The 16,532-nt window shown below is 45.4% G+C and overlaps 1 protein-coding gene across 1 annotated transcript in view; it reads left to right on the top strand.

Annotated features, from left to right (window-relative positions):
* Nucleotides 1–546: 546 nt before the first annotated feature.
* The window catches only part of LOC133055172 (zinc finger protein 845-like), a 56,680-nt gene continuing 40,694 nt past the window's right edge, over nt 547–16,532 (top strand). The window contains exons 1-2 of the mRNA XM_061140610.1: nt 547–550; nt 3,835–4,078. Coding sequence (XP_060996593.1) covers nt 547–550; nt 3,835–4,078 — 248 coding nt within the window. The remainder of the gene's footprint in view (nt 551–3,834; nt 4,079–16,532) is intronic.

Here is a 16,532-nt window from a genome sequence, read left to right on the forward strand (position 1 = left end):
TTTGATCCCTCCCCGTGAGGCTGGTCTGGGTCAGGCATTTATACCCACCTGCCAGTGGTAAGAGGTGTCTTAAATCTCCCTCGGGAGAGCAGCCAGGTGGACAAATAATGAATGAACGACTGTTCGACCTGATTCGCTGGTGCTTCAGGCTCGATTGTGTGGCTTCACGGCCTTCATGGCTATGGAGTCTGAGTGGGCCCTAGCTTGCAGTTCTGTGGCGACCTCATATGGCTCAAGGCGGTGTCTGCCTCTTGGGGACACTGTCCCTCCCTGCGAGACACATCCGGATCAGGGGTTTATACTGATCCACCAATGCTAAGAGGCACCTAAGTTCCCCCCGGGGACGCAGCCAAACAACAATCCGAATAGTCTCCTCTTTTGAGGGGGCACCCACCCTTGTTTGTCTTTGTGCCACCGACTTGGGGTGGGATACACAGGGAGGAAGAAATTATTGGTTACCGGTTATTCTGTTGACTGACTGCTTGAGCTGACATCTAAGAGATTAGTTTTCTTCAAAACACTGTGAGGTAGATTACATTGGTCAACATGGGTAGGAGTTCCTTTAAGCCAACAGTTTTAGACTGCATGATAAAGAATTTTAAGAAGGGCTTCTTAGGAGATTACAGTGTCAAGATGACCCTCACGAAGCTTAATAACTTATGTGAGCTTGATTGACCATCCTTTGACATTGGATGGCTGCCAGAGGACACTCTCAACCTGCCCACCATCTAAGCAGTGCACCAGGTAGTCACTGTGATTCCAGGACATCCAGATCAGTTTCCATACACACACTCCTGGCTTCTAATAGCACAAACCCTGGACCCGTGGGCAAGATTTTGCACAAACATACAGGGACAGAATAGGGTATTTGTGGCCAACCATTCAGAAAAAAGAAAGAAGCAGCAAAAAACCCCTACATTCCAGGGAGATCCAGTGGAACACCCACTACTGCCCCCACCATACATTGCCCTGACTCCCCAAACCCTGCCACAGCTAGTGCCGGACCCATTGCCAGACAGTCCACCTCCCTCCGTGTCCCCCCACATCACCTCATGAGCAAGACTCCAGCCCTGAGCCAGTAGGGAAGCAGCTTTGCTCGGCCAAACAATCTAACCAGCTGACCACGGCCCATCAGATGCTGCTGTGAGAAAATCAAGGTCCTCAACAAGTGGACAAGGATGGCTTAGTCCAGCCTGGTCACTTCATCTTCTATTACCAGCCCTTCAGTGCTACTGATCTCCTAAACTGGAAACACCATAACCTAGTGTATCTGATAGACCACAGGCTATGATTGACTTCCTGGAGTCCATTTTCCACACTAATCAGCCTACATGGGACGACTGTTATCAGTTCCTTATGGCTTTCTCCACCGCTGAGGAAAGGAGGACGCATCTCGAAAGAAGCCTGAAAATGGCTCTGAAGACAAGCCCCCGCAGAGGGCTTAGATGTAGAAGGATGAGCATGAGAAGCAATGCCAGAGATGAGACTTAATTAGGATTTCAACACCAGAGAAGGACAAGAAACCCTGGATCGCTACCGTGATGCCCTTCTACATGGACTTCAAGTGGGAGCCAAAAAGCCCACCAATATGTCCAAAATTACAATGATAATCCAAAAAGCGAATGAGACCCCCACGAATTTCTGTGAAAGACTGTGAAGTGTTCCAGACATAGACCCTGTTTGACCCTGAGACAGCTGAGAATCAATGGATGATTAACACTGCCTTTGTGGCTCAATCCTGCGCAGCCATCCAACGAAAGCTCCAAAAGCTGGAAGGCTTCAGCTGGTATGAATGCCACACAGCTCCTGGAGATAGCAAATAAAGTCTTTGTGAACTGAGACCGTGAAGCCCAAAAGAAGCAGGTAAAAAAATGAAACAGAAAGCAGCCCTGCTAGCAGCGGAAACTAAGAAGAGACCACCTCTGTGCCATGACCAGTGCGCCCATTGCAAAGAGACCGGACACTGGAGGAATGAGTGCCCCCATTGCAGAGGGACCTCTAAAGGATCCAAGAAGTTCAGTCGACCCAGCATAAAAAGGTTCCAGCCTGAGCCAACTGTCCAAAACCTTTTCGGCCTGGCTGGAGCAGAATCAGACTAGGAAAGACCGGGCTCCCTGATCCTGGGCCCCTGGCAGCCCACAGTCTCGATGAAAGTAAGGGGCCAATCAATGACTTTTATGGTGGATACCAGAACTGAACACTCCATGGTAATCACACCTGTGGCTCCCCTCACAGGCCGAACAGCAACTATTGTTGGGGCCAGAGGGGACATAGCAGCCTGCTCATTTTGCAAGGCCCATTTGTGTCAGTTAGGGAGCCACCTGGTGACTCATGAATTTCTCTACTTACCGGAATGCCCCATTCCCCTGCTAGGTAGAGACCTACTGACAAAACTGAGGGCAGAAATCACCTTTGCCCCCAGAAAGCCTGCAAGCCTGACCTTGGGGAGCCAGTCGGCTCTGATGATGGCCGTGCCCGGGCCCAGGGAAGATGAGTGGTATCTCTATTCTTTGGGGAGGGAACAAATAAATCCCTCCAGACTGCTAAAAGAATTCCCTGATGTCTGGGCATCAGGGGCCCAGGTTTGGCCAGAAACTATATGTCCATTGTAGTGGACCTGAGGCCAGAAGCCACTCCTGTTAGAAACAATATCCAGTACCACAGGAAGCAGGCCTGGGAATTCTGGACCACATCCAGCGCCTACGAGATGCCGTGATCCTAATCGAATGTCTGTCTCGCTGGAACACTCCGCTCTTACCAGTCAAAAAGTCTGGACGGAACGACTACAGCCCCGCCCACTGCTGACCTTTGCGCTGTCAACAATGCAGTGGTCACCATCCACCTAGTGGTCCCAAATCACTACACTCTCCTGAGTCTTTTACCAGCTCAAACAAGCTGGTTCACCTGCCTAGATCTCAAGGATGCATTCTTCTGCCTCCGACCAACTAATCAACCAGTCCTTGTTTGCCTTTTAATGGGAAGAGCCACACACCGGGAGAAAGACACAGCTGACTTGGATCCGACTGCCACAAGGCTTCAAAGACTCACCTACCCTGTTTGGCGAAGCCCTGGCCGTGGACCTTGCTGCATTTCCTGGAGAAACTTTCAACTGCACCCCACTCCAGTACGTGGATGAGCTGTTGCTAGCCAGTCCCACCCAGGGGACTGCTGGAGGCCCCAGAGCCCTGCTGGCTCTACTCTCCACCACAGGGCACAAGGCATCATGGGAAAAGGGCATGAGAGAAAGCAAGCCATCTGTTCAACAGCTCGGCCAAACAGCAAAAAGAAATCAGTGAGTTCCTCGGGGCTGCTGGATTCTGCCAGGTCTGGATACTGGGTTTCTCTGAAGTTGCCAAGCCTTTGTTTAAAGCCACAGCAGGGTCTGATAAGGACCCCCTGGAGTGGGGACCTGAACAGGAAAAGGCCTTTAAGGAGATAAAGCATTAGGGCAGCTGGATGTGACACGGGACTTTAACCTCTTTGTACATGAAAAAAATCACACTGCACTGGGGGTCTTCACACAAACAGTTGGGCCATGGCAGCGCCCAGTCGCATACCTGTCCAAACCACTGGATCCAGTGGCAGCAGGATGGCCGCTATGCCTCCGGGCATTAGCTGTCACTGTGGTTTTGGTCAGAGAAGCAGATAAGCTTACTCTAGGACAAGATATAAATATAAACGTTCCACATGCTGTTACTGCCCTGATGAACAGCCAGGAGCATAAGTGGTTGACCAACTCCAGGATGACTCACTATGAAGAACTGCTTTGCAAAAACCCACGGGTCCAACTTGAGACTGTGGGGACACTGAACCCCGCCACCTTTTTACCTACAGAAGCGAGAACCCCCGATCATAACTGTAAGGAGCTCATAGGTGAAATTTACTTGAACAGGCTGGACCTGACGGACACTCCCCTCCAGAACCCAGAACTGGAACAGTTCACTGACAGAAGCAGTTTCATCCAAGACGGGCAGCACAAAGCAGGCTCTGCCATAACGACAACTGACGAGATAGTGAAGGCCGAGGCCTTCCACAAGCGTGGTCAGCACTGCAGGCTGAGCTATGGGCACTCGCCCAGGCACTAAGACATGCCTAAGGGAAAGGAGTCAACTGATTCAAGGTATGCCTTTGCTACTTTACATGTACGTGGAGCCATTTATAAAGAAAGGGGACTATTGACAGTGGGAGGAAAGGAGATTAAAAAACAAAAAAGAAATCCTTCAGCTGTTAGAAGCAGTCTAAGAAGCCTTCCCAAGTGGCAGTCATCCATTGTAAAGGCTATCAGCGAGGAACTGATCCAGTCAGCGAGGGAAATCGGTTGGCTGACCAGGCTGCCAAGGAGACAGCAACCCATCTGAGACCCACAGTGAGCCCCAAGTCAATCTTTAAGGCCCTCTTGGCACCAGAATTGCCTCCATCCCCGAGATAGACCAAGGAAGAAGATCAATGGGCTCTAAATGAGGGAGGAATAAAAGAAAAGGAGGGCTGGTAGAAGCTCCCAGACCAAGGACTCTTTGTCCCCAGCAATATAGAAATCCAGCTGGAAAAACAACATCATGAGAAAACTCGTTTAGGAAAAACTGCGCTGGAGAGCTTACTGAGCCACTACTATTTCTTTCCTAAGCTCCCAACCCTGTGTTCCCAGATCAGTGCTAGATGTGTGACTTGTGTGCAAAACAATGCCAGGCAACAACCTAGACCCAACCCAGGGGTGCTGACAGTTGGGACACTGCCATTTGAAGATCTAGAAGTGGACTTTACTGAAGTCAAGCCCTATAGGGGCTATAAGTATTTCCTTATGGTAGTCTACACCTACTCGAGTTGGGCTGAAGCCTACCCTACACGCACTGAACAGGCACGAGAAATAAACAAGGCCTTACTAAGAGACATGATCCTGAGATATGGGCTGCCTCTCTCTCATAGGGTCTGACAATGGGCCAGCTTTTGTGTCTGGGATAATCCAAACTCTATCCAGGACACTGGGAATCAAGTGGAAGCTTCACACTGCTTACAGGCCACAGAGATCAGAGAAAGTTGAATGCATGAATTGTACACTCAGGACTACATTACCTAAACTCAGTCAAGAGGCCAGTTATCTTGGATGGACATGTTACCCCCCAGCCTGACTCCAAGCCCGATGCACCCTGAGTCCTCATTCTATTCTCCCTTTGAGATCTTATACAGGAGAAAACCCCCAGTGATAGGAAAACTCAAGGGAAACCCCCAACAACTAGCTGACCTGGAGATGTCCCAACACCTCCAGGTCCTGGTAAAAGTCTTCCACCATATTGCCTGAGAAACCTTAGAAAGGACACCCATTCCTTTGGGCAATTGGGTTCATCCCTATCAGCCAGGAGATGAGGTATGGGTTAAAGACTGAAAAAAAGAATCACTTCAGCAAGTTGGGACAGGCCCTCACACGGTTGTCCTGGCAACCCCTACTGCTGTTAAAGTTACAGGCATCATCCCTTGGATCCACAACACCAGAGTCAAGAAGGCAGCGGCTTCCTGTAATGAGGACACCTGGAAAACAGTTTGGGACCCTGAAAATCCCCTCAAGGTCTGGTTCCAAGAACAATGGCACTCACACACAAAATATGCTGAGCCCTGCTCTAGTTACTTCAGAAGCTGACTAGTCCATGCAAGGCAGAAACTTGAGGCTTCTTCAGCCTTGCTCCAGCCACACTCTGGCAGCTGTTTGGTCAACGCATGGCAGAAGCTTAAGGATCTGGCTATCAAAATATCAATGGATGTTTATTGTCAACCCTGGCCTCTATCCCTGATTGGTATTATTGCTGTGCTCTTTGCTACAGGACTGGCTTCAGTCACAGCCCAGGACTGGGCTTTGGGTCAGCAGCTGCAGTTAGCGCTCTGTTATCTCACCATAGTGGGAAGCCTCATTCTTATTAGATATCTCTTATGATCAATTCTCCCTACTAACTAAATTGCTCCACGGTATAGCTGACCCCTCTTCACGATACGCTCAGTTACTATAGCTATGACAACCCAAAGATGCAGAGAAAACCTTTTACTACTGCTCAGTTACCTGTTATGTGTGGGCTGCTTTGCAGCTTTATGATGTCTCTTGCTGTAACAGATAGTGCCGTTCCTTATCCATCATGCACCTGTCAACATTACAGTCAACCCTTGGAAAATCCCTTACTTAACCATCAGCTAAAACAATGTATAGATAGCCAATCCCATAGGCCAATCACTTACTGCCTTCATAACCATGTAATGTATATCCATTGGCCTGATGCCAAAAATGTTTCCCAGTTATGCCCCCCACTGCTGCTACCTTTCCCCCACCAGAAGATCCAAACCCTGGGCGGTATTCTGACACCATGGCATTGCCACCATGCCCTTGCACCTCTGTATACCCCCAAGTGCCATGCAGATGTTACAACTCAGAACAGGTGTCTGTCTGCCAAATAAATGGAAAAACCTACTGGACTGGGACAATAATGCAGACAAATGAAATCACAGACCAACTTTGCCCCAAAAATCAGGCTCTGCCTATTGGCAGTATGACCCCGGTTACAGAGTTAACTCCCTCTTAGACCTTCATCTCTACCAGATTCTCAATGCAACTCATCACCTTCTACATGACACCAACCCCCAGCTGGCCAGGGATTGCTGGCTTTGCTTGTCCTTAGGAGCTCCACGGTATTTAGCTACACCAGTACCATTAAATATTGCAACAGCCATGGAAACTCTGATAGATCCACCCTTACAAGGGCCAGTCTAAAGGGCAATTGAGTTAACTAAAAAGGTTCCAGAATGCTTTACAAATGATGGAGGAATTGAACCTGTAGGCAGTTTAGCCAGGGACCAATGTAATCATGGATGAATGACTAACTCGTCCCCCCACAAACACAATATGGTGCTGCCCCCATCAAGGCCTTTTCTTTGTGGGACAGATGCTTACTTATGTCTACCAATCAATTGGATGGGTATCTGCACTTAGCTTTCCTCACTCCCCGGATGAATATTGTCCCTAACAACCAGACTCTCGTCGTACCTCTGACAACACATCCATGGTCAAAAAGAGCCATCTGGTTTATACCCCTACTGGTTGGTTTGGAAATTATGGTTGGGATAGGTATGGGAATAGGAGGAATTGCTTCATTAACCACCTTCTACCATACACTGTCCAAGGACTTCACAGATGACATTGAGAGAGTAGCCACATCTTTAGTGGCCTTACAGGACCAACTAGATTCCCTGGCCGAGGTGGTTTCACAGAATAGGAGAGGGCTGACTCTGACTGATGAACTGGAAGGACTCTGCCTCTCCTTGAATGAAGAATGCTCCTTTTATGTAAACCAATCAGGAATAGTCAGGGACATAGCCCAACAGCTAAGGGAATGAATCATTAAAAGGAGACAGGAACTAGCGAATTCCTGGGCTAACTGGAACAATATCTGGAGCTGGGCATCGTGGCTTCTCCCTTTAACCAGTCCTCTCTTCATGTTCTTTGTGGCGCTCTTGTTTGGCCCTTGGATTCTCAATGCAATTACACAGTTCATAGCCTCTCGGAAAGAATCCATAAAGTTACAAATGGCAATAGCTCAATATAGCCCCCCTAAATGATGGAGAGCTCTGAATGTCCTACCAAACACGAGATGATGTTTTGTACAATGAGTGATAGAAGCATCAAGAGGGGGCAATGAAGAGGAAAAGTTAAAATTTTACCTCTTTCTCCTCCTGCCTTTGTAACTCAGCTTTCTCCTTGCAAAGTGTACATCATGTAGGTCTCAGAAAGTGGGGAGTCACAGTACTAGGAACTGGAGCTTATCTCTCTCACCCTTGTCCTGCTCTTTGCAATTGCCCTAGCCCCTGCAAACCTATTTAATCATGCCTGTCCATGTAGAAAAACTCTAACCCCTTTGTTCAAGGTTCAAAGCTTAGAGTGTTAAAACCTCTGGGCCCGCCGATGTAATAAACCTGAGTTTTCCAACTCTCTGAGTGTGGTGCTTGGTTTCTCGAGTACTGGTTTCTGCAACAAAACCACACAAATGAAATTTATATGACAAAGCCTGCAGTCACAAGGAATGACTTTGCAGATTATCTGAGAATCAATACTGCAGTGAAAACTTAGAAATGTAGTGAATGCAGTAAAGTATATGAAGTTTTTGGCCTTCAGAAAAGTCAAACTGGAGGAAAACTGTGGTAGATGTGGTGAAGCCTTGATTCTGTATTCAGACCTAACTAATCCTCAGGTAATTCTGAATTGAAATCTTACCCTCGTAACGCATGTGGTAAGGCTTTTGGAAGGCATTCAGTTTTTTACAAAACATGAGAAAATACATACTGGTGAGAATCCATACATTCAGAGCACAGTTAATCACTACAGTGGAGGAAATCATATAATGTGTGTGGCCAGAATTTCAGTAATGGGCTAATCATTCCCATCATCAGAGAATTCATAATGCAGAAAAACCTTAAAAATATGAGTGTGGCAAATCCTTCAGGTGGCATTCAGGTGTAAAAAGACATCAGGTGACCCATACACCAGAGACCTTTCAAATGTAAGCAATGTGGCCAGGTTTCTTGTTTACACCTTAGGCTTCTTGAGAATATTCACACTAGATAAAAATTGTATCAATGTAATAAGTGTGTTGGGTTTTTAGGGAACAATCTGAAGTCAGGCTTCAGTAAAGAAGTCATTTTGGAGAGAAAGCTTACAAGTGACATGAGTATGTAAAACCTTTACTTGGGGTCACATCTCACCAACCATCAGATCATCCATACTAGGGAGAACCTTACCAGTGTAGAATATGTGGCAAGGCTTTTAGGTACTCCCTGTATCTCAGTGTTCACCAAATACTTTATACTTAGAAATGCAACTATTATGGCAGTTGTCACAATTACTGCTCACTCTTTAGGCATCTAAGAATATATATCCTGGAGATAAACCACACTAATACAATATTTGTGGAAAGAATTTTACCCAAACATCAAAGTTGGGAAAGATTCTGGAGCCAGGCTTTACAAATGCAATGGAGGTGGAGAAAGTTTCAGCTTGAGATGGAGTATTAGACAACAAGGCTCCATAGTAAAGAGGAGTCTTGGAATTGGATGGAGAAGGGCTTTCTGCAGGCTTCAGAGTGCACTAGACTTCAGAATATATGTCTTTCAGAGAAACCACACATAAGTAATGTGCAAGCTAAAGCTTTAACCCAAAGATCAAAACGATGGAACGTGAGAGGTTTTATATGGAGGGCAAGCTTACACAGGTAATCAATTTTTTCATGAGATATTCACACCTTGGGCATAATGAGGTGATTTATGCAGGTCAGAAACTACAGATACACTGAATTTGGAAACACTTTTAAGAAAACGTATTTCCTCAAGATTCCACCCAAGATTCACATTAGGGAGAATCCTTAGAATTGTAATGACTTTCATAAAGTTTTGGGACAGTTCTTACAACAGATCACATGAGATGATTCATTTTAGGAATAAATAAATCTTTAATTTTCCAACAATTAACCTGTGTTATGGCAGTATAATTATACTAAGTATGTTGAAACTTCGTGACCTTTGGAAATGACCCCTAATCTTCAGTATGTATTTAATTACTTGAGTTTTCTTGAGAAGGCAGCATTATTTTTTAATGCCATTTCCACAAGGTTTGAAAACTTAGAGAATTTCACGATGGTTTCTGGAAAGAAATCAGTAAGATGAGGGGCAGACTTCATTAGATGTGGTTCATTAATATACATCTTTCATGGGTAAACAGGGACACTAAAATATCAAATTCAGTGGAGTGTGAATTAGGATCAGTGAGGGACTGTGAACCATGTCAAACCATGACATGACTCAGCATGCTCTTTATGTTCAGGATGCCCTTCTGTACACAGGCCACCGTGGTTATAGGACTGAATGCTGTACCATCTGACCATGCAAAGAGCAGGCTGGACATTAAGGAACTTCGGCTTTTCATGGGAGGAGAGTTGACAGCTTACTGGGGACTGATTACATGGGAGAAATTGTACCAGAAAAATGTTGGTCATTTTCTCCCTTCACTGACAATTGCTGTTGCATATAAATGATTAATTGAAACTTATTCTTGGAAATTGAAGTTTTCTTGAAACTTTTCAAGCAGTTTTCTTGAAAAAAATTGAGTCAAAAGAACCAGAAAAGTATGAGTGTGTATCTGCTTCATATTAACTGCTGCCATTTATGTTGTGCCTCTGTTTTGTTCAGAATGTAGCTTAAGTCTTGTGCTCTAATTAAATTTGTATCATTTGTCCATAACCCTGAATAGATTTAAGATCCCTTTTTTAACCTAGAGCATTCTGAAATAGATTATTTATTTTTTATTATTCATTTATTATTGGTCAAATAGTTGTGGCTCATAGGATAATTCCACAGCATGTAGGAATTTCCCAGACCAGGGATTTGTCCCATGTCTCCTCCTTGGCAGGCAGATTCCTTACCACTGAGCCACCAGGGAAGCCCCAGAAATAGTTTAGAATCCACACTATATGATGGGAATTATTTTTGCTTGACCTTCTAGAACTAACACCCAAAAAAAAGATGTCCTTTTCATTATAGGGGACTGGAATGCAAAAGTAGGAAGTCAAGAAATACCTGTAGTAAAAGGCAAACTTGGCCTTGGAGTATAGAATGAAGCAGGGCAAAAGCTAACAGAGTTTTGCCAAGAGAACACACTGGTCATAGCAAACACCCTCTTCCAACAACAAAAAAGAGACGACTCTACACATGGACATCACCAGATGGTCAATACCAAAATCAGATTGATTATATTCTTTGAAGCCAAAGATGGAGAAGCTCTATACAGTCAGCAAAAACAAGGCCAGGAACTGACTGTGGCTCAGATTAAGAATTCCTTATTGCCAAATTAAGACTGAAATTGAAAAAAGTAGGGAAAACCATTACAGCCTTCATGTATGACCTAAATAAAATCCCTTATGATTATACAGTGAAAGTGAGAAATATAGTTTTAAGGGACTAGATCTAATAGACAGAGTGCCTGAAGAATAATGGATGGAGGTTCGTGACATTGAACTGAAGGCAGGGATCAGGACCATCCCCAAGAAAAAGAAATGCAAAAAGCCAAAATGGTTGTCTGAGGAGGGCTTACAAACAGCTATTAAAAGAAGAGAAGCAAAAGGCAAAGGAGAAAAGGAAAGATATATCCATTTGAATGCAGAGTTCAAAAGAAAACAAGATAAGATCCATCCTCAGTGTCCAATGCAAAGAAATAGAGGAAAACAATAGAATGGGAAAGACTAGAGATCTTTTCTTTTTCTTTCTTTTTTTTTTTTTTTGAGATTCAAGCATGATGCAAAACTTTACTTTGCTATATCATCCTCACAATGAACCTCAAAAGGAGGCACAGAGAGGGGCGGTCACCCACACCAACATCACAGAGCTGGGATTTGAAGCCAGTACTGCCCGACTTTCAAGCCTCTGGTCCTTCCATGATACCATGCTGCTCAGAGACCTGTGAATCATCAGACATGCACCTATGGGCTTTCCTTCCCTGTACCACTTAGGGAAACTCTCTTGCTCAATGTGCTCAGTCGTGTCTGACTCTTTGCGACCCCATGGACTGTAGCCCACCAGGCTCTTCTGTCCATGGGAAAAACAGGTGACAATTCAGGTGAAATGTGGGCATGATGCGAGGAGTCGGACTTAATGAAGCCATGATGCTCCTTCCATCCAGAGATTCTGGGTATGTGACGCTGGATATCTGAGATGGCTTTTCAGTTCAAAGGATGGGGAACCCTCTTCTGCAGTGGATGGGGAAAGAGGAGTGAGGTCTCTTGAGACCCTGGGCAGTGCGTTTAAGGGTGAAGCATTAGGAGGAAGAGGCAGGGATGTATGGGGGCATTCAGAGGAGGCACACAAGGGTGGAGCCCAGGCATCCCCGCTCTCTTCCCCTCTGGCCCAGGCATGCCTACCTCCTCAGCGACTCTGAAACAAAGTCAGCAAACAAAGGACCTTTTCAGGAACTCCAGGCGGGTCCCCAGACTGCTACTAAGAAGGCTATTGAAACAAGCTCCCAGGAGAACTGTTTGTTATGAGCACGTGGTTTTGCATCAACTGGCGGGCCAGTTATGAGGACAACGCCCTCCCTGTGGTTTGAGGTAGGGGTAGGAGACCCTCCTGCATCCGCGCTGCAGGGAAGGCACCTGGAGGGAGGACGCTCAGGAGAGCCACAAAGGGGAGCCCCTTCTCCTGGGCACAGCAAGGGTTCCGCTGTGCTCTTCACCTGGAAATGAGTCTGTTCAACACTGTGGGCTTTGAATTTTTTCCTTAGGAGTTCCATCAGAGGATCTCAAGTGCACTGAATATTATCTGCTTCTGGTTGATATTGTCCCCATTAAACAGACAGAGAAACTGAGTCCTGTGTGTCAATATCACAGAGCAAGAGAGGACCTGGGGTTGGCAGTCTTCCTGTTGTCCTCTCACCATTGACACTCAGACTTTGGGGAAAGACTAGAGATCTTTTCAAGAAAATTAGAGATACTAAGGAATATTTTCACGCAAAGATGGGCACAATAAAGACAGAAATGATATGGACCTAACAGAAGCAGAAGATATTAAGAGGTGGCAAGAATACACAGATGTATACAAAAAAGATCTTCATGACCCAGATAACCACGATGGTGTGATCACTCACCTAGAGTCAGATGTCCTGGAATGTAAAGTTACATGGGCCTTAGGAAGCATCACTACAAACAAAGCTAATGGAGGTGATGGAATTCCAGCTGAGCTATTTCAAATCCTAAAAGATGATGCTGTAAAAGTGCTGCACTCGCTATGCCAGAAAATTTGGAAAACTCAGCATTGGCCATAGGACGGGGAAAGGTCTGTTTTCATTCCAATCCCAAAGAAAGACAATGCCAAAGAATGCTCAAAACTACTGCACAATTTCTCTCATCTCACATGCTAGCAAAGTAATGCTCAAAATTCTCCAAGCCAGGCTTCAACAGTATGTGAACCGTGAACTTCCAGATGTTCAAGCTGGATTTACAAAAGGCAGAGGAACCAGAGATCAAATTGCCAACATCTGTTGGATCATGGGAAAAGCAAGACAGTTCCAGAAAAACATCTACTTTTACTTTATTGACAATGTCAAAGCCTTTGACTGTGTGGATCACAACAAACTGGAAAATTCTTCAAGAGATGGGAATACCAAACTACCTGACCTGCCTCCTGAGAAATCTGTATGCAGGTCAAGAAGTAACAGCTAGAACTGGACATGGAACAACAGTCTGTTCCAAATTGGGAAAGGAGTACATCAAGGCTGAATATTGTCAGGCTGCTCATTTAACGTATGTGCAGAGTACATCATGTGAAATGCCAGGCTGAATGAAGCACAAGCTGGAATCAAGATTGCTGAGAGAAATATCAATATCCTCAGATATGCAGGTAACACCACCCTTATGGCAGAAAGTGTAGAAGAACTAAAAAGTCTCTTGATGAAAGAAAAAAAGGAGAGCAAAAAAGTTGGCTTAAAACTCAACATTCAGAAAACTAAGATCATGTCATCCGGTCCCATCACTTCATCTCAAATAGATGGGGAAACAATGGAATTAGTGACACACTTTATGTTTTGGGGCTCAAAAATCACTGCAGATGGTTCCTGCAGCCATGAAATTAAAAGACGCTTACTCCTTGGAAGAAAAGTTATGACCAATCTAGACAGGATATTAAAAAGCAGAGACATTACTTTGCCAACAGAGGTCCGTATAGTCAAGGCTCTGGTTTTTCGAGTAGTCATATATTGATGTGAGAGTTGGACTATAAAAGAAAGTTGAGCGCTGAAGTATTGATGCTTTTGAACTGTGGTGTTGAAGAAGACTCTTGAGAGTCTCTTGGATTGCAAGGAGATCCAACCAGTCCATCCTAAAGGAAATCAGTCCCGAATAGTCATTGGAAGAACTGATGCTGAAGCTGAAACTCCAATACTTTGGCTACCGGTTGAGAAGAACTGACTCACTGGAGAATACCCTGATGGTTGGAAAGCTTGAAGGTGGGAGGAGAAGGGGACGACAGAGGATGAACTGATTGGATGGCATCACCGACTTGATGCACATGAGTTTGGGTAAGCTCCAGGAGTTGGTGATGTGCCGGGGTCCAGCCTCAGCAGGATCCAGGGGGTACCCTCAGGATGAACGGCGTCGGCGAGAGAGAGAGAAGACACGTGAGACTAGCCTTGATAGGGCCAAGTCTGCGAGGGAGAGATAGAGAAAGAGAAAGAGAGAGAGTGACCAGACGGGGGTGTTTGCAGCAGAGTCTGGCAATGCTTTCTTTTTTACAGTAGCTTTTATACCCTAAGTTAGTACATTTCTAAGGGGAAGATAGTTTAACATTACGTCAGCTTGTCCTTCACGAAACCAGGGTGTTTTCTGCATACTTCTTTGTTCGTGAGGGTCTTGTACATTATCTTCTGGCCTTGGGGCCTATTAACATTTTATGCAGGTCAGGTGAATGTAAACCTATTTTCTGTTTCTATGGTGACCTTAACTGAAAGGTAGCAGTCTCATAGGGCAACAGTACAGAGTAGAAGTATAACTTTGTTAACACAAAAATTAATCCTTCTGAAGTTGTCAGTTGCGTTTATCTAAGAAGTTTACCCCACACTGACTCTGCGACTTTGGCGAGGGAGCTTCTGCCTAGCACTCCTGGCTGACAATTAACAACCATCTCATTGTTACCACACTAGGGCTAAGTTCTTATTTCTCTACATCTTTAACTATATTAACAATGGTTTCTATAACACAACCTTAGCACATTAAGAGCAAAAACACAGCAAGCAAATGTTAACCCAATAACCACCTTTAGAATAATTTTTCTTATGTTTTCTAATAGGACTCCTTTACCCCCCCCAAAAAGGCTCTATGTCTATTAGGGCCTTTATATGATCAGGTTCTTTATGTTGTTTTATGATTAGGGTATTATGAGCAGTCATGCAAATTAGTACCAATGCATAAATGCATTTGCCAAACAAACTAAAATACCAGCAAAGGAGTTTAAATTAAAACACTCCTTTCACCCTGGATAATCTCATAAAATACCACCCCCCGGGAAACTTATTGATTAGAGTTCTAAATTGATTCTTGTTTGGAAAGAGATCGGGGACGGCCTTCTGCCTGTGTCACAGAAATTAGGGAGTAGTCTATTAGAACAAGCATCAGAAAGACAGATATCATCTTTAAGGTGAGCGCCGGGGGCAGCTTTTCATAATCTCTGAAAACCTGATCTGCCTTGCCTGTCAGGTTTTCTCCTCATGACCTTGTCATGGGTGGGATCTCGTGAGCTGGCCTTTTTGAAACCCCTGAAAACCTGATCTGCCTTGCCTGTCAGATTTTCTCCCTCATGACCTTGTCATGGGTGGGATCTCATGTGCCGGCTCCCGGCAGTGATGGACAGGGAAACCTGGCGTTCTGCAGTCTACGGGGTTGCAAAGAGTTGGACACAACTGAGCGACTGAACTGTACTGAAAAAGTAAATAATTTCCTTGCTAAAGACTATCAAGGGGGACACTCTCCACCCCCTTCCGACGTCTATGTCTGAGGCTTTCTCTGTCCCTGTTTATACTTTAATAAAACTCTGCTGCACAAAAGCTCTTGAGTGAATAAGCCTCGTCCGGGATCTTCAGGACAAGGTAAGAACGCGCAGAGCTTTAGACTTTCTGCTTTCTCAGTATACACATTTTCTGCCTTACCTTACTAACTCTACAAGGTGCTTGTGTGAATGAATGACACACTCTGCGCGACGAAAAGTGATGAGCCCTGCTCTGTGGTTTGGCGGTGTCTCGTAATGACTGAAGGCAGCCCCCAAAAGGGGAGCCTTCTCAGGGTTTGTACCGAGCTGCCAATGCCAAGAGACACCCAACATCCCTGGGAAGGGAGAGGCCAGAGATGGGCAAAGCATGTGGACTGAAAGTTACTAGGAGCACGTACGGAGCAAGGTGGGACTCTAGCTCCAGGAATGTCTCTCAGGCTAGAGGTCACTCTCTTGCCTGACTGCTTAAGGGGCCAGCGACCTAAAAATGAGTCTTTGTCAGGGCTGTGCCTCCTATATATATGGATAGAAGCGCTGCTAGTGACCATGAGATTTTTGAGGACACAGATCGGGAATTGCAGGATCTATTCAGATTGGAAGTACAGTGGGCTTCTTCCTTTGGTAGTGGTAACTGTTAGTGGGTCAGAGGAAGCTCTCTGGTGGCTTTTGTCTCAACTCCCTAGATATTCCTTTTGTGGAATCTGGGAATGAACTGGAAGGATTGGCCCTAGTAGCTTGAGGACAAAAATCACTTTTTCCTCGCTGGCCACCCTCCACCACCTCTTTTGCTATCACATGTACTGGCATGGTGACACTCAGAAGGGACATCTTGGTTGTTGTTCATCCCTTTATGACTCACCACTTGTACTGTGGTCAGGACTGTACTCAGGAATGTGCCTGGGCACATGTAAGATGGATGCTTCCCCTAGTAGTCCTAGCTTGGGAAGCATTCTGGGAAACTACTCTGGCAAATCAAAGAACGG

Source organism: Dama dama, chromosome 4, assembly GCF_033118175.1.
Source record: "Dama dama isolate Ldn47 chromosome 4, ASM3311817v1, whole genome shotgun sequence".
Classification (NCBI taxonomy): domain Eukaryota; kingdom Metazoa; phylum Chordata; class Mammalia; order Artiodactyla; family Cervidae; genus Dama; species Dama dama.